The sequence below is a fragment of the Manis pentadactyla genome, chromosome 7, assembly GCF_030020395.1.
Source record: "Manis pentadactyla isolate mManPen7 chromosome 7, mManPen7.hap1, whole genome shotgun sequence".
In the NCBI taxonomy this organism is placed as follows: Eukaryota; Metazoa; Chordata; class Mammalia; order Pholidota; family Manidae; genus Manis; species Manis pentadactyla.
In genome coordinates, this window is record NC_080025.1 from 2,333,003 (window position 1) to 2,360,718 (window position 27,716).

A 27,716-nucleotide genomic window follows, 5' to 3' on the forward strand; every position below is an offset into this window, starting at 1 on the left:
CATCATTCTGGTAGATTGATCTTTTTATCATGATGTACAACCTTTATTTCTCTATTAATGCATTTTTTCTTATGTTCCTAAATATGCTTATTATAACATTGCTAAACTAGCTTGTTTTTAGCCGGTACATGTTCTTTGATTTTATTTTTAACTCATTATCTTTTGGTTGCCTGTCTTGTAAAGCGAGTAGTTACATTTTGTTGTTTCATCCAGTGAGATTAGTCCATTAACATTTATTTTGATTTAAAACAAAAATGACTCATGCCTATCAACTTCTTGTTTTCTGTTTATTTTCCTGAATTTTTGCTCCTTTTTACTTTCTTATTTCTTTATTCCATTGAAACAGCAATGTCTTCTTTGTTACATTGTATATTCTTAGCTTGTTCAAAGTCTTGGACCTTATTTTTATTACTGTCACAATAAGCCTTATGTTCCTAATACACAAAGATAATTACAACTTCTCTAACAAAGTTTGTTGTCATTTAGCATATCTCTATCCTTCTTCTAAATATGACTTTGGAACATGAACAAACTCTGGGGATTGTTAAAGATACAAATTACTCTTTTTCTCTCTTGGAGCGCACATATGAAAAAGAAAATAACATATAAAAAATAGATATATTTGTGTATGTATATGATAAATAATGTGCAATATAATATTTCTACACTGCGTATAATAAACACCAAAGCAAAGAGAGGTAAAATGGGCTGAGTCCTCCAGAGAGAGCTATGGGCTCCATACCCAAGTATGTTTAGAAGGTAGCACGTGCTGTGCATAACTCCCAGAAGGCTCCCAAGTGGGGAAGACCTAGAGAACTGCCAACGTCAGTGGGAGAGAACAAACACTCGCGGAGGACACTCCTGGGATGGGCCCTGTGTCCCAGCCTCGCCTGCACACAGCTCTGCTGCTACCTGGGACCCTCCTCCTTCCGCTTCTGGACTCCACGCCCTTCCTGTCCCAGAAACAAGCTCACCTGGCACCTCACTGTCACCAATGAATGCGGAAGTGACATGGCAGGATTTACGGGTCAGCCTTAGGAGTCATGCGGATCGAGAATGAATATTCAGAGGGACAGTCCCTGAAATATACATGGCAGCACACCTCATACCCACACGCCCTGCTGCAGCTGGGAAACCAGCCCACAGCCTCGGCAGCAGGTGGCTCAGAACTCGCCGTGGCCGGTGACAGCCAGTCCGCCGCTTCCTTCCTGCTCCCGACTTATTATCAGGAAGCCAAATACGCTCCCCAAGCCTGATGCGTAAGATGTCCCGCACCTGGTTAGCCCGAGCCCACCTCAGCCCCAGGCCAACGCCCCCAACTGAGACCATCCCTAGAGTCTTCCTTTATCCCACTGGGACCTTCCCCGTGGCCCTGCTCCTGGGAATCCGCCAAACCCGCGGTGGAAACTGGCTCCCTGTGACAGTCAGCTCCGAATGACCACCCCGTCTGCTCTCACCTGACTAGCATTTCCACCAGCGCCTGCTTGGGTCTCCTGGAACACTGAGGCCGCCTTGGGGAAGACCGAGATGCCCGACCTGAGTCGAGATCACATAGAAAGGGGGCTGTACGCAGTGGTCAGCACAGCAGCTCACCATGAGGGGGTCACATGAGACAACCCAGCCCCATTCGGGCCACCACACCTGTGGCTGCATGTGACCCCAAGGTGCCCACGGGAGACACACAGAAAGGGGGAGCCCACGGTGTGACCTGTGGGACTGTGACAGGAGGTGGCTTTTAAGTCACTACATTTCAAAGTCACTTGCCGGACATAATAGGTAGCTGTGACACAGGGCACTGTACTTTTGGGGAGGTGAATTTGGGAGTCCTTTACATACAGGTGGTGATCAATATTTAAATAAAGGGCAGAGGTCTAGCTCTTGCCATGGGAGCTGTCTACATGCAGAGAAAGGTGACATATGCAAAAGCCAGTCAAGAATGAAAAGAAATAGAAATTGTAGAGATCTAGGGATACTAAAATTCCAACAAGAGGAAACCAGAGAACATAAACTTCTGGAAAGAACAGTGTTCCATGATTTCCAACATTACTGAGAAGGGAAAACTGAGAAGCAGGGGCAAGTGTCAGTCAGAACATCACCGTAAACTCCATGGTGCAGATTTGTATAAACTGCATGGGAACAAATCAGAATGCACTTTGCTAGGAACAGAAGAGGGGACGAGGAAAAGGCAAGCTGCTCTGGACTGGGTGGTTTCTAAGGAAAGAGAGGATGAACAAATGGGGCAATGGAAAAAGCCTATGAGCCTTTGAAATGCGAAGGCTGAAGACCTGAGGTGGACGTCCACCTGCGGCTGTGAAGTCATTCATTCCAGAGCAAAATGTTCAGCACCAGCAGCGCAGCCTCACCAGCGGCCCGTCTGGGGTTACGGGCGGCAGTAGCCACGGTGATCAAACACGCGGGTGCGTTTTATCCATGAGGCTGCTTTGACTTGGGCACAGCTGGATGCGCAAGAGAAAAGACGGTCCTCCCCCAGACTTCTCCAGTGGACGAAGTTGGTACAGTGTCATTGTTTCAGTTTATTAATGTTGACAAGAGGACACTAACTCAGTCTCTCACATACATAATTAGCCAAAAATACCCAGTCTGTGTTCCCTAGACATCAACTGCCCGAGGACGACAGGGAGCCTCCAACTGCGGGGGACACCGTGGGCACCAGACGTCCCCACAGTCCGGTGACCTTGCTGGAATTATGGGGTCAATTCTCCATTCGTCCATCGTACGAAATAGCCCTGAAACATGACTTGCCACTTGAGATCTTCCAGCAGAATTGTGAGCTTCTGACTGTGTTACAGGGCTGGGCACGGGGGGGAATGGGAGAGCCACTCTGCCAGGCAAGGAGACAGCAGGACCGGCGGCTGTGCTGAGCAGGCTGCGCCCTGACGGGCTGTGCCTCTGACGACGGAAACAGACGCCAAGCCTTGCAGGAGACACTGGGGATGTTTCCCACAGAAGCTACGGGTATGGTGACCCGGGAGGTAACTCAAGTACAGATACACGTCTACGTGGTACGTGCACTTCTGGGAAAAGGGGCCCATGGCTTCAGAAAGAAATAACTATTCTTTCTCTTTTTAAAAAGAGAAAACTGAAATAAATAAAGAACTGCTTGCCCATCTATCTATCTGTCTTGCGATCAATCAATCTATCTATCTACCTAAATAATGGTGTAGGGTCAAAATGTTCACCCTCCTGCATTCGGACTTACACGGAGAACACAGGTGTTCCATAGGACACTGGGGGTGCTGTCCTCCCCATGACCCCTAGCACCACATAGAAAATTCACTCGCTGTCCTTCACAGTCATTACATAAGACGCAAGGCCACCCCTCGCATGGCTGCGGGAGCTGTACTTGCCCTGAGGCTACGGAGTCGCTGCTAGCAGGAGGACTGCCCTTCCCTCACCCCTGTGCCTGTCTGGCTTCCACGGCTGCCGTCAGCTCTGGGTAACAGCCAGCCCCAGCTCGGCTCTCCGGGTCTCGGGGGGACCCATCAGATGAACATCGCTGGCTGACTCCACTTCCCCTGGGTCTCTCAATGGGCAGTAGAACATCCTGACTTTCTGCCAGGTGCTCTGCGCTTACCTGGACCGGAGGCCCGTGGCCACCTTGGCGGTGGGGTGAGTCTTCCCCATCACAGTGTTCCTAGCAGGTCCACCGAGGCTTATTGCAGCCCAAGAATTTAGGAAGAGGAGGCTCTGGGAGCGCAAGCCAGACCCTCTCCCTCGGGACACGTGCCCCTAACTGTGCCGCAGAGTGGCTCCTGCTGGAACTGTGGAACCGGCTGCTGCTCTCCGCCAGAGACCGGAGGAAGCCCCACATCAGGCTGCCTGCTGTCCGCAGAGCTGCCCCAGGAAGGGCCTTTCCCCAACTTCCTCATTCCGCCACCCTCGTGCCCTCCTTACTGCCTGACGGGGTGTCCTCGCCAGGACCAGTAGAAAAGCCCAGCTATACTGCCCACCAAGCAGGCTGAAATGTTAAGGGGCAACGCATAGAATTAGAACACCCTCTCCCTTGTCCAAGAAGAAGGACAAGCCTATTTTGCTGAAGAGCACACGTAGACCTCTAACCTTTAACCCCACCTCCAGCCCCCAACCCGACATTTGCCTGCCCCTGGAGCTCTAATCATCTGCAATAAAGTGTAAGAGGAGCTAAGATTTCCAGAGAAATTTAAAAATATTGTCCCCACAGTGTTAATACTTATGGCTGGATGTTTTGATGAGGAGCCCATTCTCTGTCACAGGACTATGCTAAACACTAAGATGACCCAAACGACACCAAAACGTGTATCAACAAAGTCTTGGCATAGAGAAAATTAGCTACTGTAAATGTTTGCGCTGTGTAAGCATCTGTAAATAAAAATGCTAAATGGAAAGAGAAAACAAAATACAATTGTATATGTGTGCAGACATGTAACTTCAAAATAGGGACATACTTTAACTTAGAAAATGGCAACATGAAGGAAGTTATAGGCTTTAATTAGGTAACATATCTAGAAAAGCAGTTAAAAATCTTTTAAGACTAGATCAAAAATAACTGTATTTCAAAGGGATTTATAGACTGTTTTTCCCATCTTGACAATTGGAAAAAATACTTAAATATACACCAGTTATGTCATTAACTTAGAGATAAATATTCTTGGTTACCTTTCGAAAATGTAAAACAAGTAATGCTTAATCTTGAACTTGGCTGCTAATTGTAAAGAGGTGGCACCTAGCTATGATGCTGTCATCCATCAACCATTTCTGCTTAAAACCACCTCCATTTGTGTTGAATATATGTAAGTTCTGCATCTACCGTAGGAACACATGCTGAATCTAAAGTAAGTTAGTGTCGTTAGAATCACACTTGTGCCTATTCTGCAATTAGAGTTTAAATTGTCATAAAAACTGAGCAAGAATTACTTAGGCACTAAATTATTGTTTCCTAATCATAAGCATGTGAGCATATTGCACTAGCCAAGAAAGTCTAAAAATATATCGCCTTAGGTGAAAAAGAGAAATGTTATTAAGGACAAGAAAACATAAGGAACACTGATGTAAAGAAAATGCTGTTAAACTAGAAAGGACGGCCCAGGGATCCTGCCGCCATCTTTTCAAGACCTTCTATGTGACCTTGAACAAAGCCACTGCTTATCTGAGATTCACTTTTCTAAAATAAAACAGACATGATATATCTCACTAGTCCTGAAATTATGCTAGGAATTAGGTCAATCTAAATTAAGGAAATATGTATTAAAGTGTCTTCAAATTAATAACTTGATTCAAATATAAAAACACAAATGTTTTTAGAATACATAATAAATAGATGAAGGAGAACCTCTAACAGCTACATTTACCTAGAATTTGCATACTAATCACACAATATTTGTAACCACAGAATCTTGTAATGTCAGGATACTTTTTCCTAATTAAAAAAAATTTCCTTCCAATATTATAATGGCTTTCAGTATTATAAATTGCTGCTATTTTCAGCTGACTCTTTAAAACAACCTATAGTGGGAAGGAAGGGTTGTTGTACATCTATTTAAAAGTCTTTGATGGGTTTTATATACTGTCACCGCCTTTGGCTAGGTTACAGGCAGAGTGTTGTAACCCCTCCCCTGGCATCTCTCTAGAAACAGCAAATAGCTCAAGTGAGTGTCAGTATCAAGTGTGGGATTTGCAACGTTCTGTGTTCCGAACAGCACACCTGGCAGTGTGTTTATAGCAGGTGGTGCCAATGACTGGTTTCCTGACACGGAATCTCTGGGCAGATCTGGTGTGCGAGGCTGGCCGCACTCCAGAGGGTCCACACCTGCCAGGCCAGAAGTGAGGGTCTGCCGCGGGGGCCCACGCTGCTGGGCATGTGTGCCCTGTCGTCCCCCAGTAGAAGTCTTTCTCCTGGCTGGACTGGCAGCTTTCAAAATCCTTAAGTGCCTTCTCTTTAAATTCCTGGCTGCAACATTCAGCTATCATTTCCAACATGATTCCTCACCGATGTATTGTTTAGCTTCTCACGTACCAAATGCACAGACCTCCCCCAATCAATCTACCTGGCATACACTTTTCTTTCTGTTGAAAGTCTTTAAACGTGAAATGTGGAACCTTCAAGACTTCAAACATGTCCTTTTCATTAGAAAGAAGTCTGCCATTCACAAATCTGCTAGAAAAGCTACAGAATATATTCTGGGGAGAAATTTTTCAATAGCTTCTTTCAAGTATCAGTCAAAATTCCTTTCTGAGCACCTAGTATCAGCCTGGAAGCTTGTGCTCCAAGTAGCTCGGCTGTAAGGTCGGGGGGCTCGTGGCTGTTCGTTGGCTGTATGATCTCAGCGTGTGAGAAGTTCCGTGTTCAGAGGGACAGGAAAGACAAGTCTCTGTGTTATTATTACGAACACTAACAAACAACGGCTACAGCGGAACGGGCCTGGGACACAGTCCCGTGTTAAAACAATGTTACAACCCACTGCTTTTCCTGCATCACCCTTCCCCGCAAGACGGACAGCAGACAGCCGCCCATGGCTGGCCCCAGGGCCTCAGCTCCGCCCTGGGATGAGAACGGCGTGAGACGGGCTGAGCACCCGAGTACAGGGGACAGTGGGAAAGCACAGGATTCCCAGACCAGACAACATCTGCGGAGGCCGCGGGCGCCATGTGACAGACGGAGCTGGGTCGCAGCGGGTGGGAATGACATCGGGGCCTCCTCCGGGCTACAGGCTCGAGGCCCATTCCCTTAGGAGGCCCCGCGGCACGTCCTGCCCGCCGGCCTCTGTCGGCCTGCCTCCGTCATCTTCCCCACCCCAGTCCTGCCATACACGCTGCATCCACTGGCCGTGACTCACCGTTTTGAGTTGTATTCAGAAGCCACACTTACTGTCACAGAATCTCATCAGGGAGAAGCCAAGGGCGCCCAGAGCTGGGGCCCCTCTGAGCAGGTGTCTTCATGGCCCGGGAGCGGGGGACCTGGCGACGGGGCAGCCTGCTTCGATCCTGGAAACCTGGCTACTCTCTCTTCTGCTGCAGTTTCCCCCTCACGCCTCCTTCCACGTTGGTGGCATCAGCATGGTGATTGTGGGGCCTGGTTAGGCAGAGGCCCTGAGAGTTGACTGCACACTGACAGGCTTTAGTAGGACATGTCTGTGTGGTTTGCACCTATTTCTCTATAGTGTTAATTTATCTGTAACTGCCAGGCGTAGAGAAGGTTTTCAAGATTACTCCCCTGACCCACTACGTTTGACCATGGTGACCTATAGTCATCAAGGTGGAAGGTCTGGGGTCGTACAGTCATACACCTGCGCAAAGACCACTAGCATTGGAAGTGCATGCGTGGCGCAGTAGGAATAATTTTGCAATAAACGATGCATGAAGCTAGTTTGTGGAAAATTCTTCTGGTCATCAATTGCATAAAACTGAACCTGAGGATTCTGGTTCTTATTGGTGCCCAGTTAAAACATAATTTCTCTCTTGTGAAGAATATCCTTGATAAGGTGGCATCAACAATTATAATGCATCATACATTTTCTTTTTTCTTTTGGATGAGAATCACATATAATAGAATTTTCCAGAACTCCTGTGTTCCTAGGCCATCAACCAGAGCACGACTGGTATATGGGCCCCAGCTGTCAATGATAAGCATAATGTATTTGAGCAATGATCCTAGGAAACAAAGCCCAGTGAATTATCTTTCGATCTCCAAAGACACTATTAAAATATCATTATATGCGGAGGTGATCACAGAACAAAGCAGCCAAAAACTGCCAGGAAAAAAGCTCTATACGGAAGAATCAAGTAGCTAATAAAAATATTTATTGTGAGTGTGTTTGTGATGTCTGGGCTCTGTGAGCTCTTTAAAATTTATAATCTGCTGTGACTTTTTCATTATAAATGAATATTCAACTTTATAACCATGACTTTCTACTCTTTTCCTTACCAATAGCCCACCAAATGCTAAGTACTCCAGAGCCATACTGCACCTTCGCAGCCTCACGCACCTTTGGGTTTAGGGACATGAGCTTGGGAATCCCACTCCCCATTTTTTGGTCCTTTGGCTATAGGCAAGTAAGCTATTTAATCACCACACATCCCAGTTTGCCTGAATGTTTCCCACTAGACATTAAACAGTAACCCCCTCTAAGTACATGTGAGGCTTACATATGCCTTCTCGTGCTAGTGTTTTGCACAAAGGCAAAATTATGATAATGTTCAATACGTGCAAAGCATTACAGCAAGGGGACAGAAATACTGCAGGGGCAACCAGACCTGCCTGTCTTCTGTGCAGGGACCCCTCTTCCATTAGGAATGAGACAGGCCACAACTGTGGGCAAAGTTCCTCTGGACAGTGGTTGGGTGTGCGGACATGGCTGGTATTTGCCCCCAGGGGGAGACTTTTTTTCTTTTTGGTGCTTCTTGGCTGATATTCAGCTTCCATTCATTCCACTGGAAATAGTACTTTTAGATGTTAGTCTGTTCAATAAGTGCTTTGCACACTCATATGCTATCTTAAATTCTGCCGCCAGAAGAAAGACAAATACCATATGATTTCATTTACATGTGGAATCTAAAAATAAAACAGTAGACTCACAGACACTGAGAAGGGACCAGTGGCTGCCATGGGGGTGGGGTTGGGGTGGGAGGCAGGGAGAGTGAGGGGCCAAAGAGGCACAAAATCTCAATCATAATATAAATGAGCCACAGGAATCAAAGTACAGCACAGATAATATAGTCAAAATTCCATAAAACCTTCCTATGTTGACAGAGAGTAACTACACTAGTTGGGGTTGGCATCTAATAATGCAGATAATTGTCAAATGTTGTATACTTGGAACCAATACTGTTTATCAATTATACTTCAGTAAAGTAAATAGTAAGACACACATGAATTCTGCTTTCAAAATACAAATCTTACACCTTTTGTTCTTTCCTTAGAAAAAATGCTTAGTACAAATGTGTCAAGAATGGATTGAATCTCTTCCTAGTCAGCCTATGACAATGCTGCATCTTCCCATGTAGGACCGTCCAAGTGTGCAGGACGGAGGAGTGTGTGAGAGCCGGACATAGCGATGCATCTCATTATAAACTGATACACTGGCATTGTTAGGTTGTACATGGGCTCTGATCTTCACTAAGGTGAATCTATCTTAAAAAGATGCACCTGCTTTTTGCAGGCAGTTACAGTAAGTTCTCTAAGTCATCAAGGGGAGGGAAAGACCCTGGATCAAAAATTCAAGGCGATGAATATCACCTCGATAAGGTTTCCTGGGACAGAGGGTGGAGAGCGTGCTCCACGCCTCATCCTTCCCGCTTTGGACCGAGCGTTAGGTGTGGGTGATAAGGAAGTCTTGTTTGCAGAGTTTCTTCCCTTTATAAAGTAATTTTTTATAGACCTATAGAGCTCTCTGCTCCACAAAGCACCATGTCAGTAAGGCATTCTTTCCAAACTGAATTTCCACACCATCTAGTGGAGGTTCACAGACATATACATATATAACATAGGTATAACATCACCATGCCAAAATAGAGATTTAAATATGAGTAAATTAAAGTAAGACAGTGTCTACTCTACAGTAATTTACATCTGGGAAGAGTACAGCCACGGCTACCGACGTAATCAGTGATGAACTACGATGCATGAGCAAAGCCACTTGGGAGGACAGAAGCTGCAAATGTGTGGCCCTGGGAGAAGTTATGGCTCTCAGGCCCTATGAATTAAAATAAGCAAGACACAATCAAATCGCATTTCTCAGCTCCTGGCCCCACTAAAACCACTGTACACTGTTCACAGCTTCTCCTGAGGGTGGGTGGGCTTGCTCACATGCACGTGACTGTCGGTCTAGATGTACCCATTCATTCCAGTAGGTTCTCGGGTTCAGCAACATTACACATCCAAATGCAGTCAATAAAAACCGTCCTCACCGTGCCCTCCGTGCATGGCATGGAGCCAGCTGGGTCGGCAGCTCCTTGGTGGGAGCGGGTGTTGCTGACCATGGCAGGCATCCACACGGACCTGTGGGCTCAGAGTCTTTAAATTTAATAGGACCTGTATTTAAGGCTGCTTCAGACTAATTTGCCTTTTATTCAGTTTTTCTAATGGACATTTTGTTTTTAAGAGTGACTCCCTTAAGTGAGTACATTTTCTAAAAAAATGTCTTCATGAGCAAATGCTTTTAAGAGATCATTAGGTCATTTGAAGTGCAATTTTTCCTTAATAGCAGGAAAATTAGGCTCAGCATGGGCTTGCCAGGTGCCCAGCTCTGGGTAGTACAACGCCAGGTGGGGAAAACCCACTTCACAGCCTCATTTTCAGTCATATCTTAAGGTTTGTAGTCTAAAAATATTTTAACAAAAGATGTTTCTTAAAATGAAAACGACTCTTGTCACATTCAAATCTGGAAGTTAATATGCACTGAGCTTGCAAAACTGCATACTTGACAGCAAGGGAAGGACTTTTTATAAAGAGGCTTTAAAGACAAGACTTCCTTACCAGCTCCATGAAAAATGTTTGTTTGAAGCTGGAAGGACACGTGTGTGCTTCCTGTTTGGTCAAAATATTTCTCAATCTAATTGTGAGAAAATCTCTTCAAACGGTTTCTGAATCCGTTTTACCGATTCACACATCCATATGCTTATTTAAAATATCACAGTCATGAATGTCGTGGCATCTGTAATCAACATTTAATGAGATCTACGGAAGAATGACATTAAACGTGTTCCAAGTGAACCACAGGTAACACTGCAGCTTGTTCACAACATAAGGATTCCAAATGTTAGTGTTATTGGCCATAACACTATTTTAAATAATATGTACTGTGTTATGTTTTTAAAATGTGTGTAATTTCAAGGTAATGGTGTCCTGAGCAGTCCCCTCCACTCATCCAAAGCAGGGCATCCAGGGTTCTGGAAGCTTCCAGGCCAGCCCTCACCTCTGCCTAGAGTCTGGTCACACTCACCGTGTGAGCCGTGAGCCCACCTGGCCTTCCCTCCCTGTCCCCCACAATGCTCAGTAGCTAGCCAGCCTCCATCCCACTTTGTTCTCACCCCAAACTCACAACAAGTGGACCCTCTCCGCAGCAGCCCCCTCACTGAATGTCCCCTTCGCCTTCCGACTAAACCTGACCACACAGCATGTCCAGCAGCCACGCGGCAGCTCTGCATGTCGGATGGACGTTTGCACCAGGCCTGCAAATGCACTCCTGTCCTCGTCATGGGGCCTGACGTCCCCCGTGGACCTGGTCTCCCCCACCAGACCCTGGGGTCACCACTGATGCCTTGTTTCTCGGATCTTACACCCATTCAGGTAGTAAATTCCGTTGATTCCAATGATAAGATGCCCAGAACTAACCGCGCACCCTCCATCCCTCGCTCTTCACTGCCCGCTGCCCCTGGAGGGGCCGCACCTGGGACACCCCGCGTGGCCGAGCCCCCATTCCTCTTCTCAGTGAGGAGCTTCGCTAAGCGCCCTACTCAACACGGCAGCTCACCCCGAGCTTGGTCGCCCCCACCCCACCCATCCCTGAGCCGCACAGTCACACATATTTGTATTACAAAAGTATTTATTTTGTCAAGAGCCTAACACAATAAACAGAAGTTTCTGTCAACTTTAATACTAGCAATTTATGATACTGTAGAAGTGACCTTCAATGCAACTTAAACTTCATATAGTTTTCTTCTTATGGGATTGTAAGTATCCTATAAGCAACAAAGTATTCCAAACTGTGACTGAATATCCTTAACAAAACCATCTCCTGCTACAGCTTCTTATATTTCTAAAATGGATTAGTAAGTATAGGTGTTTACGTGAAATTCACTCCAATTTAAACATCATTAACAAAAGGAAATCAAATTTTCTTTTCAGGAAGATGATTTAGAAATGGATGATTAAAGTAAAGTTTTAACTTATTAATAACCCTGATTGCCTAGTATATGTAAATTAACTCTCCACACTTCGGACAGCATTACTGTAACAGTTCCATTTCTTTTGTCATTATTCATATCACATGTTAACTACAATGCATCTTTTGTCTTTCCTGACATTTTTATTTTGCAATATGATGAGACAGAACCCGAATCACATCTCCCCGCTGAACTTCCCCCTCGGTTTGCCCGTCTCACCAACGGGGATGCCCGGGTCGCAGTGACCTGGGCGGCTCTGTCCCTCTGGCCCCAGCATGTGGCAATGCCCACAGGCTGCGCTAATAAAGCGTGGTTCACTCGACACCCTTTGCAACAGCCACCAGGTGAGCTTGCTGCCTAACCCCCACTCTCTTACAGTGAGAGAGTATCAGCTCCACTTTTAGCTCTTTCTGTGTTGCAAAATCTAGCGAAGCAGCACATTGATGGGAAGTGTCCTCAATAGGGAGGATCCCAGGGTACAGGCTAGAGGGACAAAGGCCAACAGCAAGACGTCCCAAGGCTCTTGTGACCATGCCACAGGTCACAGGGGTCAGAGGGCGCCCAAACATGGTGGTCCCCGGGAGCACAGACAGGGTCAGAGCGGACATGAGACACAGGGGCAGAAAATGTACTGGTTTTACAGCATTTTTTCCAGGGACTCTACTCTCATGAGATACTCCATAAGAATGAATTTCTGTGGTCCAATCAAGCTTGGGAGACAAGGCTCACAAAAGCTCCCTCTTGGAAACCCACAGGATGGCGGGACTACTAAAGGTGGTAGTGAAGTAACATATTCAGACATATACATACACAACGTATGCATAACATCATCATGCCAAAATAGAGATTTACTTATGAGCAAATTAATCTTGCATTTTCCAGTCACTTCATTTGTAGTCAAATACTTATTAAAATCCCATGTGCAAGTTTTTTGAATGAAAAAATTTATGTAAAGATTTTGATAGACCTGTATTTAGTGACAGAATATAAACACCAACATGGTGGGGAAAACCTGATCATAAAGGCAAATGTTTACTATTCTTATAGAGAAAAACTGAGCAACCCAGTTGAGCATGGCTAGTAAGATATGAATATGTATCAAATTTATGGTTAGCATTTATTTTATACTGCTTATATGACTCATTTTTCCATTGTATTTGCAGTACTGGATACTGTTTTATATTATTATGTTTAAAACTAATTTTACTGTGTTGACTATTATTGCAGTTAATACTGATAACACGAATCAAATTCAAATAGTAAGGACCTTCTGTCACTACACATTAAGCTGGTAGGAACAGCGGCAGGCACGCTCTCGGTTATCAAGCACACTTCTGAGCAGTGTCCATTCAGTTTGTTAATTTAATTCTTCCAAACAGCTTACAATGTCATTGACTCCGTGACAACCATTCTGGTTTTAAAATGTGGAGAATGAGGCACAGAGTGGTTACATGATTTGCTCACAGTCCAACAGAAAGAATTACAACTGCAGTTTGCACCCAACTGGTCTGCCCAGAGCCCATACACTGTGGACGCAATGCCATACCAGCTGCCATCAATGCCACACCAGTGGAAGGTCATTGTCCAGAAAAGGGATGCTTAGCCTTTGTACCGTCCATCAATCAGTTAATATCTGGAATGAACTCTCCCTTCAGAAAACATATCAACACCATGTTTATTCAAAGGAGACTTCTGGTCCATCGGGTACTCAAAATGATAGTTTTGCATAAACTTGGAATATTTAGCTTGGAAAATAAAAGGAAAAAGGAAAATGATGATTATCTTAATAGTTCAAAGAAATTGCCACCTAGCTTTAGACTTAATATTTTTTTTTTGCTTCTCAGCTCTCTAACAGCAGGAATGGTTTTAAATTCTGGCACCAGCCACCTACAGCTGTATGAGCACAAATGAGTCGCTTCACTACAGGCTTCACTGGTAAAATGAGGATTTTAATATCTATCTGTATTCGTGCAGTTTAAAAGAGTGAAATAAGACCATGTAAAATGCCTAGCAGTTTAATGAGTCATCATAACATAAATGTCATGAGACCATCACCCTGGACTCTGAATCACACTATACAAAAATGTTAGTTTGTTGGTTGACAATCAAAAAGGAATAAAGGAAAATCTATCTTTGCATAGCATTGTGTTACTTCTGTGCAACACACATAACCCTTCTGGTAGGTGAGCTCCAAAAGGCGGGGCCACTCTGCGTTTCTCAGGAAACCATCCTTGCAGTGAGCTCAATACCACACATGTAAAATCCTCAGCTGTGTCTGGAGTGATTATGCACAAGCACTCGAGGCTGGAGTGGTACACGCCCGAGGGTCACCTCAGAACACAGCCACTTGCTAGTCTAGAACCATTTGTTTCAAGTGTTAGTCAATCCCCAGTAATATCCGCTCTGAGAAACGTTTGGCTTCCCTCGATTAGTATTCTGAGTAATGCCTTATGTTCTGGAGCCTGTCCCGTAATAGGCATGGCTGTGGCCAGCGATGGGGCAATTCATTCGGGCTGGTTCCTGCTGGAACTGGCTGCTGGAAACAATACCAGTGATTTTATTTTTGGTCTATTAGTAAGATGACAGGTCTAATTCATTTCACAGAGGAACCAAACAGCTGTCAGATGGCAGTGAGCATAATAGTACACATATTCCAATTTGGTGATGCTGAGTATGATTTTTCCACCGGCGCAGTTTTATACTGTAAAGTGCTTCAAATCCTTTCCAGACGGGGCAAGTGACTCTCAGAGCGCATCTGTCTTCAGGGAGCATAGCTAGAGACAAAACAAGCTATTCACCCCGTTGCTAATTCTCTACACTGGAAGTGACAGAAGTAGGGAAATGTCAGTGACATTTCAGAGAGGTACTCCATAAAAATTATTTCCGAAACCTGACTTTCTTTTTTTCCTAACCACGTAAAAACTGCGTCTCAGCAGCCATCTCTTTCTTTACTAATTGTCTGTTGGGCCCTGGTGGGAGGGGAGTGACTATCTGACATCACATTTTATCTAAGAAGGGTAAGGAGCACTTTGGGGCTGATATCAAAGTGCAACGCCTATGGGTATAGAAGCTTCTGAGAAGAAAATGTGCCCAGAAGGGGCCCTGGGATGACTGCCACTGGGCCACCCTGGAAGTGAGCGCTCGCTGACCGCGTCTCACACACACACGATGCGAAGGTAAAGAATAAGGCGGGCTCTAGGTCAAACGGTCCCAGAGAATGTGTTGATCACCGATGTACAAATTGTGTGATTTACTGACACTTTGAGTGTCCTGGCCTTTGGCTCAGGTGATTAAGAAAGATACCCGTCAATCACAGCGAGGCGATTAGCCTGGCCATCGCAGGCAGCCCCTCTTAATGGCCCATTTCTTTTTCTAAAGTGCATTGAGAGTGTGGCTATGATGTGATGAAGCCTAATTGACACAGAAAGAATGTCTGCATCCCAGGGAAGGAAAAAACTTTGGCTGTAGAGTAGGGGTCCAACATAACAGCCACCTATCTTTGCAAGTAAAGCATTTTTGGGGACATGACTCTACTCATTCATGTGAGCTCCGTGTAGGGCTGTTTTCACACACAGCAGCAGAAATTCATGGTTGCAATGGAGACTAAACTGTAAAGCCAAAATAGTTTACTGTCTGGTCCTTTGTAGAAAAAGTTTGAGAGTAAAAACAGCTAAATTCCAGCATTTCTCTGCCACTGGATGTCAATGTAATATTTGTAAAATTACCTTACCTCTTAGAGGAATTCTACAGGAATAAAGTACTAATGAAGTTGTAAGGATTAAATGAAAGTCAATGCATAATAAAATGTTTTTTAAATTGTAAAGCATTAATTACATGTGGTTAAAACAGTGTCTAAAATATATTATAAAACAGTAATGCTGTACATAATACTGTATTTCATTCTAGTGTACTTAATGTATTGTTTAAATTGAGAGAGCAAACTACTTATTATATACGGAGTTTATACATTAAATGATGGTTCGCTTAATTTTTCAGGAACTTTGGTACTAAATGTCTTAGGTTTAATTGTGAACACGTTAGCTACTTCCCTTGACATGCTGAACTTAATACAAAATAATATGTTATTGCTACACTCAGATGAAAAGCTGTAGCTGCTCTCATGATTCATGCATCTCAGCTTCTCTTCCAAAAGAGAGTGAAGTAAATACGTAAATTTTAATACACATGTCAGGAGAGTGGCATATGGGAAGGTTTTGAGCAAGTGTGAATGTGTCAAAAAAATGAAAAATAAGATGTGGAATGTTGAAATCCCATTTTTATGAGTTAAGATGGGTAACACTTCCAAAGCTGAAATGTGTTGAGCATCTCATTCTTGCACAAAACCTCCCATTTGTTCCCCTCCTACACCCAGGCAGAATCGCGGGAGAAAACTGAATGTCCCCCACACACCAGCTGTCTGCTCACCCACGTCCTCCCCTTCCCAAATGCGGCTTCCATTACATTATTCTAATATTGAAAAGCGTATAATAGGAAAAATAGATGCTTGATTGGAAAAACTAACACAACTACGGAAGCTTAATGGGATGTATACAAATTCAGTTGCAAGTTGATAGACCCCAGGTCACTCTTCTTTCATTAAATGGTGTTTTTCCCCCACTAAGTAAGTGAGAGAAATAGAAGGTTATATTTTGCAAAAACCCATGTCAAGAATGACTGCAAGGAAGTTGGTTAAAACAAACAAAGAAACTGTCCCAAAAAAGCGTGTCCTCCTCTATCTTAGGAGACGGGTTCTGAGAAGCATGGATTCTCCAGGATCAGTTTTTAGAGAAAATATTTGGGAGGATACAAATAAATGCAGATGTTATTAATTTTATTTATCTGAATGTTTAATTTTGCTTCTGTGTTTCATTCTTCTGATCAATGCTTGAACACAAAGGTATTTCCTATTCAGGTTTAGTCTGGTTAGCACCAAAGACTAAGACGTGAAGTGGGCAATTAAAATGCTAAAAAATGATTGTAGAAAACACCCCAACTCACAGTGGGATTCAGAACAATGCCTTTTCAACATAATAAAATCAATGCCTCTTGTTGAAACTAAGAATAAACCCCTAATCGACCATCTATCAGATTATGAATCCTCTATGAGTCATCATACCTATTATTCAGAAGTGATTACAGATTGCCATATTCTTGCTACATTTAAAGAAAACAATAAAGAAGAAGAAAGAAATTGCTTGAGCACGTTGGGAAGTTTTTAAGACTGACACACCCTTTGTAAGACATGACTAGATTTAGCAACACAGATGCCTTTTTGATATTCAGTGACCCATCAACCTCAGGCAGCAAGAATATCAGAAACAATATTTAATTTACATGTTAAGTGCAAAGTCAGAAATGGAAATGAACTCTTGAGTCTCCTGTAAACTGATTTAAGAAGTCTGCAGATAAACAAATATTTGTATCTCTTTAACATTTGGATGAACATTGGGCGTTGATTTCACTATATATCAGAAAGTGAAATATTTGCTCAAAGCTTATTTTTTACATGGCTACCAGATTGATGATGTTTAACATAACATGCATATTTTTCACAAAAGGTCTAGGAGAGGGTAGACATTTCTCGGTCTCCAAAAGAAAAGATGATCTTACATATCAAACTGCAATATATTTTCATCCTAATTTAAATATTTAGTGTTCATTTCCAGCACCCACAGATCCTCTGACTTCAGTAAAGGTCTGTGTTTTTTTTCCACAATCTGAAACCTCATTCTTTCACCTCTCTTCCTTGTATTACCTCAAACTAACTATGTATACCCAGAAGCGAGTGGACAAAATGCAATTTCACCTCTCCTCAGTGATATTTATGCTATATTCCTGTTATTTTATAGTAAAGAATGGTCAACAAGACAGCAATACAAATACTTGCCTACATGACTTGAGATCTGGGAGAAAATGAAAGGCCACCCTGGGCACAGAGCGCGGCTCGCCGCTTGTCCTAAAACCATGAAGAGGCGCCCATGCTTCAGCCCCGAGGAATCTGGATTTTACACTCTCACTGAGGAAAACAGAACTGTCAACTTTTTTTTTTTTAACTATGTAAAACAATTTTCTTTGACTATGTAAAAAAGAAAGAGAGACACAGCACAGAGAAGATGGGAGAAAGGAAAACATAGGCGTCCCATGTCGAAGACGGCACAGGCACCTTAGCACAGAATGACGGGCACAAGCCTTCAAGGAGAACAGGGGATCATCGACAAAGGGCAGAACTCCACTTCCGGGGGCACCTCCATGCCAGGGCGCAGATCTGGAGGGACAGAAGAAAAGGGCCACATGCCAGGGACTGAGCCAAACTGCTTCAGGAGCTGACCGTCCGTGAGCCTCGTGACTGTGGGCCAGGAAGTGGCACTTATGCCGTCCTCGACAGCGCTGCATCCATACTGCCTGGGAAGCAGGACTGAGCCCAGGCCTCAGCACCCATCCCACCCACATGCACACGTTTAAATCATGCATCTCCCCAACACGTCCCATTCCCAGCATCCAAGCAGTATAGCCGAGGCTTGACAGAGTCTGAATCTAATTTTCAGTGTCATCTCCGCGCCGTCACAACAGGGGGGCTACTAAACAGTCAACTAACCTCACAGTTTTTGCTTGTAAAGGTTCATTTTATATAATGATCGATTTTTACTTTTCTAACATTATCTGACATTACTTAACACCAAATACCATGTGTGTGCACATACATACATATGTATTTACATACACTCTCTCACACACAGATATATACACACACACACATACATACATACATAGGAGTTTGGAGGAACTTGTCACACAGAGGTTACTGGTCAGAAAATCAATAAAGAGAAAAAATCTTGGAAAACGAGTGGGTACAAAAGATAGCATAAACTATGAATATGAGGAAATGTATTAAGAAATGCAAATATATCTACTCACAAGTTGGGGATTCCTTCTTAGGACAACTACTAACTAATCCTTGTTGAGTAATGATTTTGAAGACTTTTCTAGGGCCTCTGTTCCTTTTAGGGAATCTACTATTTCTGTGCATAGATTTCTAGTGAGTACATATTATTGACTTATGTTCAAAAGAAAAAATTTCAGCTATGGTGCTGGCCTGGGATTAACTCAAACATTTGGAAAAAATGTTTTAGGACTTTTAATTGCCTAGTTCCACTCTCATTCCATTTCCAGGTAAGAGCCAGAGATCCATTTAAGAACATTGATTTCCACCTCATCTTCAGAAATGTCTTCCTTTATGGTATTCATTACTTAATTTTGTCAAGCTCCTTATGGCAAGCTAAATCACCCAACTATAGAGGTAATCATGTAATCCTTCCTAGTCATCCCAAATCCACCCCTAAGTAATGCACATTAACAGCCAGACGGCCTGAGCTTTTCTGAGTAACTCAAATTAGCACGTATGTGTGTGTCACATATATATACATGCATGGCAAAATAGTTTAATATTTTTAATAGTATAAGCACTTGGAAAAAATGCTTCCTTATGATGATGGTTAAAGGAAAATTGTATATGGCAACATAACATGGGCATGTGTGTATGCACGTAAGCATGTGTGTGTGTGTGTGTGTGTGTGTGTGTGTATGCATGTTGCCAGACCAAAAGACTGGCTCAGTACCTCTCAGTAGGCCTCACAATAGACTTTATTACTTTAATGAATTTACAGTGATCTACTTCTATGGAATCAGAAACTGGATTTTGCAGTGCACAGAGAGATCTCTCTGTGGGTAAACATGCATGCAGCAAGTTCACGGAACCAATATATACAATAAAAAATGCCAAATTAACAATTCACAATCCACAGGAACGAGGCTATTGTATGACAGTCCTCTTTTCCTCCCACTGGGGGCCTCTCTGTGAAGCCCAGGTCACCGGGAGGTTGCTGGGTGGAACACAGCATCAGAACAAGAGCTGTAAGAAGAAAGACAAGCAACAGAGTCTGACAAAAGAGCACTAGATGCCCCAGAAGCAGAGCTCCTATCGTCAGACCACAGAGGGCCTTCTGACCTATTCATTCATTAATAGGTCCTGAGGACCGGAGGGCGTTTGTGAATGGACAGCAGAAACACGCACACGTGAACAAAGCTGTGCAGGTGATTTCACAGCTTCACAAGAAGCCAAGGTCATCCATGACCCCCAATTTAAGATGACCCCCAAATTAGGAAATTCAGTGAAGAGAACCAGATCGCCCTGCAGGGGCCAGACCGGCGAAGGGGCAGGGTCCTCACCCGCTGCAAGGAGGCCCCAGGGCTCCGGCCTGAGCACCGTCCTCCTGCGTAGCCTGCTGGACAAACACTGCCGCTGGCCCTGCGTTACCTCTGGCACCCACGATGCCTGCAGTCATCCATCAGATGCCCCAGCAGCCATGGGCACGTGGAGGCTGGGCTGCCCTCAGCTCTCTGTGGGGCTCTGCCCCTCTCGTCTCTGCCCCATTATGGGACCGCCTTAAGGGCGCACTTCCAGAAAGTCATCACGTCTCTCCCAGGTCTCTGCTTAGGAGATTTCCTACTGACGTGAATGACCAGCAATGATTATTTTCAAGTGCCTTTCTGAAACCTTTGACAAGTTGTCGTGATGTACGTATTGTCAAAAAGCCCTGCAAATAGCAAGCAAAAGATACCCTGTCTGGCAGCTGAGCCTGCAGAAGAGCTGATGTGAGGACCTGCCAGAGGGAAGGTGTGTCTTACCTGCGCTGCCCACCCAGGCTACCTAAACATCAAGACGAACGTCATTGCCGCCTCCGTGATTGCTACAGACCCAGAACAGCGGCAAGTGTGGGCTAACGGACAGCTGATCCTCCGCCACCCTTCTCCTCAGTCGGCCCTGCCAGGCGGGCCGGTGGTGTTCCATGCTGAGATTCAGGTTGAGTTTGGATAACCACTCCGCCGGAGAGATAAATCAGTGCTGACATTCTAAATAAAGCTTTGGGCTTGAAGGGTAATAATCTAGCTGCTCTTTCTTAATCCAGATCCATGGATGTTAAAGGAAAGAAAATTCGGCTTGAGGGATGTGTCAGAAGCAAATGTCAAATACATTCAGCCAAAAAGAAACACCCTTTCAGTTAGGAGCCCCACCCAGCCCCAGGGTTAAGTGCTCAGTGAGACCAGGAGGGGAAGGCCTGCAGTGTGGCCAAGATCTGCTTTTTTCTGGTGAAAACCTAAGTGGTCTGGGAAACGGAGGCCATTGCCTCACATAAAAGTAAAGGCATAATACATTAAGCAAATCAATTTTAGGTTTTTAGAGGTTTAGTTTAATGGCCTATATTGAGACCATTGTTTTTAAAGAGAAGGTTTGTGTATATCGTGGCTCATGGACTCTTTGTGTCTATAAATTGTTTAAATGCTGTTTGAGAAACTCCTGTGTCACAGGGGCTGTGAGGCAGCGAGAAAACCAAGTTCAAGTCAGGTAACTGGGACACTTATGGAGAGTTCTTCCTTCAGGTAATGAGGGACAGAGGCCTGCACTTCTGGGTGAAATGAAGTTGGGGTTGAAGGTAGATTGGCAGATTATTTTGTCAAAGATCCTTCTGAATATTTACTTCATGCCTAATGTCAGGTATTCAAATTTTACTTAGAGTCCATTACCGCCTTCAAGAATTTAAAGAAAAATAAGCTGAAGAGATGGCATGCTAAGCGCCTCCTAAGGGCTAAATCTGTAAGTGCAGCAAGAATCGGAATTCATTTACCCCTCTGCCCTCTGGCTGCAGCCACTCAGTCCCCGCGATGCTGCTTTAAAGCCCAAAGGTCACCTAACGGTAAACGGGAGCATATATAAACAAAACTGTGGCAGCTTATGTAGCAGTTCAGAGAAGCTCCGGCCTCCCATGGGGACCCCCGAGCATTGTTCTGCCTCAGGGACGGGCAGCAGAGTCACCCGGTCCCCTGCTTCCGCCCTTCCGTCCGGCCAAGCTCTCTGCAGCCAGAGCCGCCGTCCCTCTCCCTCCCTGCTACGGTGTCCCCTCAGGAAGGCCCTCCTGCCAGCCTGCTCCCGGCCCTCCGCTAGTGGGTGACACGACAGTCAGCCCAGGAGCTCGAGCTCTGAACACCTGCCTCCAGAGCAGCAGGCACGAAATGCCAGGTCCCTGCATCCCCAGGCAGCCTGCCCTCTGTGCCCCACACCCAGCGGACCCAGCACCTTCTCATGAGCACCAATCCCACACTGCACTCTACAGATCTCCCCACTGCACCTTTATTTCTTCTTCCAAACAGACACCATTATCAGCGTCTCTGTGTCCCCATCACGTAGCTGGAAATAAGACATAGGGGATGTCCTGTGAGGCTTACTAACTAACTGAGAGAAAGAACGAGACAACCGGGTGCCCATTTTGCGTAAGCACTTTCACTCTGCTTATGTACAGTGTGTGTATATATATGTTTGCATATGTACATATGTAACAATGTAATATACACACATGTATTTGTGAGTGTGTACCTGCATGTGTGTACACAAATAAACTTAAGGATATGAGAGGATATATAACACAGAAGGTTTTATATGTATAATAAGTGGTTAAGAATTACAACTACAGTTTCTGGAAATAGGTAGACTTGTGTTTAATATCTGCTTTCACTATTTATTAGCAATGAAATCTTGGCAAACTAAATTATTACAGGTCACTACCTTCTTTTCTGTATCTCATAATAGTAGGTAATTTTACTTCACTTAAAGGAATATTGTGAAGATTTTACTTAAAAATGTATGTAAGAGTTTATGCCATTCTAGGCACATCATCCATCCATTGATGCATTGATCCATCCACCCACCCACCCACCCACCCACCCACCCACCCACCCACCCACCCACCCACCCATCCATCCATCCATCCATCCATCCATCCATCCATCCATCCATCCATCCATCCATCCATCCATCCATCCATCCATCCATCCATCCATCCATCCATCCATCCATCCATCCATCCATCCATCCATCCATCCATCCATCCATCCATCCATCCATCCATCCATCCATCCATCCATCCATCCATCCATCCATCCATCCATCCATCCATCCATCCATCCATCCATCCATCCATCCATCCATCCATCCATCCATCCATCCATCCATCCATCCATCCATCCATCCATCCATCCATCCATCCATCCATCCATCCATCCATCCATCATCTATTTATCCACAGGGTTACATCTTAGTAAGCAGAATACAATGTTAGAATAAATACAATGACTAACTGTAAGATAAAAAGAAACTTTCAAAGTGAAGAACTCCTAAAAAGAGCATTTTGTAACCCAAGGGCATCTCTTAAACCATCTTTGCGGGCAATTGTTTTTCTTTCTCCAACTAATGAACTGTTTTGTATGAAACACAGTTTCCTGCCACAAGCATATTTTTTACTACTTAGGAATGTCAAATTCATTCTCATTTTACCAATTAGTATTTTTCATTTAAATAGATTCTGACACTCTCAGATTATTAAAGGTTTCATACATAAAATTTAAGGCCAATGTATTCAAAGATGGTACCTTGGGAAGCAGAGATGAATGTTAAGTGTGTAAAATTAGTATTTTGTGACCAAAATAGTTGTCTACATTTATGCTTAGGTTTCCCTTTTCAACTGCCATGTTAGCCAGCACTTAAAAAAATATATTATAGAGAGTAGATTCCTGTTTCTGAACAGCTTTGTCTTGGATAAGAATCCAAGTCAACCATCCTTCTCGCTCACAGCTATCACTGCAATTAAATATCTGTGCCAAAATAGGAATGATTTTCATTTTGATTTCTTCAAAAAGACCTGCCAACCAATGGATAAAGCTTTAGCCAACTGCTCAAAGAAAATGTGGTTACCGATCCTTTTTCCTTCTACAGAAGGAAAAGCATTGACTCAAGTGAATACACATTGGACTCAGTAATTTAAATCACAGAGGTGGTGCTTTCTATCCAAATACAAGTTGTACTATTCATAAAAATTCTATTTCACACAAAATACTAAGTTGTAACAAATACAATCAGTGTGAAAGAAAGCTTATTTCACCCACAAAACTATCTAAAAAGTCAACCTAAATCTATGGCAAATAATATAATCAAGACTAAAATGATTAGGAGCCAATATATAAACAAATTAACAAATAGTTTATGAACATTTGGAATGATATGTTCAGAACAAAAATAAAGGTGTGCATTAACAAAAGAAACATCATTAGAAAATAAATCAGAGTTCAGAGTGACTAAACTTCGGAGTTGAAGAGTTTTCACCATATACGCACTAACTTTGTTCTGTCACTAACATGAAGAAGCTATAAAATAAAGCAATTCCCTTTTAAAGAGTGAAAAAAATAAAGAGCCTCAGAACAATAGGTTCCTGGTGGCACAGTCTCTAGAGCATAGTGTCACCAAGCCGATTAGTCACAAAGTCAGATGACTGCCACGCCTTGTCGGGCATGTGGTGTCATGGCGAAAGATTTGTCAAATCTTGACACACCATGACAATTTTCCAACCTCCTATGTGACTCTTTTCTTAAATCATAACTTTGATGACAAAAATTATTACATTTTTTTAGTAATTGAATTTTTGAGAGAAAGTTGACAACTAGAAATACAGGAAGAAGTGTTATTTATACACACAGTACTTCAATATTGGGTAAATATAATAATTTTGGTAGTGATCTATGTCATTATAAATTATGTATACTCCCAATATTACCTTTTATAAATTCACCAAAGAAAAGTACATAAAACTATTTGATTTACCAAGAGGGATAATGGGCAGTGATGGAACTAGTAGCGAATACCACAGAACAATCTATGAAGTTAGTAACTTCAATTTTATTATAATTACAGGTTAAAATATGTTGATTTCATCACCAATCTATAAACTTACTTGTTGAGACCCTGAAGGGCTCCATATTTAGAGTTAAGAGTATATACGAGTAATGTGGATGTGAAATTTATAAATACTTCCATTTGGTTTCCAGGGTTAAATTCAACAAGTGGATGCATAAATTTGAATATTTTAATTTATTGTTTCTACATTCATTATGTAGCTTAATATCTCCATGTATAAATAATGATTTATGTAAAGAATACCTACTCCAAAGTACTGCCAGAAAACTATAAAATTCACTGCCCAGATGAAGACTGCTTCCAAGGTTATCATGTGTAGACAGATTTTTTAAAGTTTGGAAAGTCTTCCCCAAGTCAAACAAACAAATTGAAATTAAAATCTTAAACATGGATCTGGTAATACTAAGTAAATTCTAATTTTAATTGGGAAAAAAGTACTAGTTTGAGGACCAGAGAACTTATTTTTTTTAAGCTGATTTAGTCTTTTATACATAAATTAAATTTCCCTTAGAGGTCTTAGGTAAGACTTCAACATATTATCATTTGGCCTATATTAACGACTTGATAGAGAGACTCACCGAAATACAAACTAATGGAAAAGAAAGAAATCTAAACTGTTGAAAGGATTCCATGTCCTGGTTCCAAAACAGGTTTTATCTGACCATTATCACTTCTGTTCCATTTTATGTTTGAATAGGTACATTTGCATATTTTATACACCACTCCTAATAAACTCTCACTTTTTCTTGTGGCATTGCCTAGAAGTGTGGTTGCATCTAAATCCCCTTGAGGAACTGATACTATTGATAAGTCAGTTGCTGCTTACAATGAAAGCTTTACTCTCTTCTACATAAACTCTCTAGTCTTTACAATCTTCTGTGTAGAGTACAATTAACTTTACTTATCCAGATAGTACAAATTCATTTTCTCAGGATACTTGAAAGCTGGTTGAAAAATATTTTAAAATACAGATATCAAATATTGTGTACAATTTTGGTTTTACTAACAAGGTCCTTTTTTAATAGCTTTTCTGTTGTTTAAAATAAAGGTTTGTATTTACTTAGCTACATCAGACTATATTGCAATGTCATTACGTAAAATATGAATTCCAATAAAAAGTATTTCCACATTTGAACAGTTTTTTAAAAACACATTCAGAGTATGGTCCTACTTCCTTTTCTAGTCATTTTTCCAATAGTTTGTTAATAACTCATAAGTATTTCTCCACCGATCTCATCAATCATTTTATATTAAACCACCATGACAGTCACTGTACCATTTATAGCCCAGCAAGACTCACCAGAACATTAGCCAATCACTCAGTATCAACAGGGCTTCCACACATTTACCTTAGGACATTCAGCAAAGCACGATATTCAAGAACCAACTTCACAGGAGGGGAAGAGAACTGCCAAAGTTCTAAAATGTCAAAGCATTACCAACCTTCTGAGCAAATATCATCTATGTTGAGTGGACAAGTCATGTTTCCTTCTAGTATAGATTTCCTTCATAATGTTAAGTGAAAAAGGAATTATGTGAAGTTAGGATACATGGGAAGTTGCAGATAGAAGCGAATCTGAAAGCTAATCGCACCCACTTATCTTACATTAGCCTGTTGCTCTCCAAAGATTAAATTATTATATGAGAGTCAGGAATATACTTAAAGATGATGAACCTTTTCAGACCTTTGATTCTGGTTTGCATATGAAGAATATGGCCGGGAAGACACTGGACTCCTAACAGGACACAATTCTGAGCATCATTCCACACAACATGCTGTATTTAAAAGGATAAATTAGTCTGTTTATATATCTGCGCCAAGAAGATATTCTTCCCTTAGATTTTTTGATAATTGCCTAGTAACTAAGTTCGATTGTCTGAAAGCAAATGTAGGTTTTATTTCTCCAGAAAGAACGATCTTTGCCCTAGGACACTGAACACTCCAAATAAGAACATAAGCAGACGTGACTCACCTGGATGGCCTCCTAGGTGGACAGGGTGTGCAGCAGACAGGGATTGCCTGGTACCCCTACCTACTGTCTTTTTTAAATTCACAGCCTGCAGAATTTATGTTAAAAATCATAGCCTTTGTATTACACATGAAAGAAAATTTAAATTATCTATATGAGGCAAAACTAAAACAGAAACACCTTAGCATTTACACTTAAAGCATTACCAGTACAACTTCTTAAACTGAATGTTTGAAAGGATCATCTGCAGCATTTGCGCTATCAGACTGTGTTTGTCTTCTTAAATATGCCCCAAAGCGGTTTGATGATGACAGGAAGACTCTGAAGAGCACGTAGTCCAAGTTCTTAAATATCATAAGCCCAACGCCTTGCAATGACCAATGAGCAAAACTAAAACAATTTTTTCCATTAGAAGTTTCAACCGCGATAACAAAAAATCATCTAATGGAATCCCCTTTGCTTAAACACTGACAGTGTTACTGTCCAATAGGAATTTGAAGGAGCCACTTCTGCATTAAAAATGAATTCTTCACAGAGAAAGAGTGCTGTTAACTAGTAGTCAAAATCCGCAAAATTTCTCTGCTACACATCAGTAGAAAAACCACTTTTCCAATCAGAAAGAGTTCTACCAATACAAGAAAATTGTGAACACATGTTTTGTGCTAGAAAGTTTGGTATTTATAGTAAATAGTGTTGTGTATTATCACTATATTACACAGCGGTCAAACGTTTACCATTAAACCGCCTCTGAGATACCAGTTTAGGTGTTCATTAAAATCCTCAATCTAGAGCGGCAAGCGTGAGGTGACATGGGCAGTGAGTGTATGCAGAGCACAGCGAACACCCTACCTTCATACAGGGCTTTAAAGCCTTGGGCACTCACGGCGAAGTCAGTTGTGAACCACAGAGTCAGGATGGATCCGGTGCTGACGATCGGGGAGGGCAGCTGGAATCCTGATAACCTGAATTCCAAAAGAGACAGGAATGTAGTTAAAAAGCATGAATTCGTCACTGAAGCTTATTTGATGAGTACATTTTGATTCCTCGTCACCGTGGTGCATTTATTG

The 27,716-nt window shown here is 42.8% G+C and overlaps 1 protein-coding gene across 1 annotated transcript in view; it reads right to left on the bottom strand.

Moving 5' to 3' along the window:
- Nucleotides 1-27,716, bottom strand: part of CSMD1 (CUB and Sushi multiple domains 1) — a 1,485,257-nt gene that overhangs the window by 995,651 nt on the left and 461,890 nt on the right. Inside the window, exon 3 of the mRNA XM_036898253.2 lies at nt 27,499-27,611. Coding sequence (XP_036754148.2) covers nt 27,499-27,611 — 113 coding nt within the window. The remainder of the gene's footprint in view (nt 1-27,498; nt 27,612-27,716) is intronic.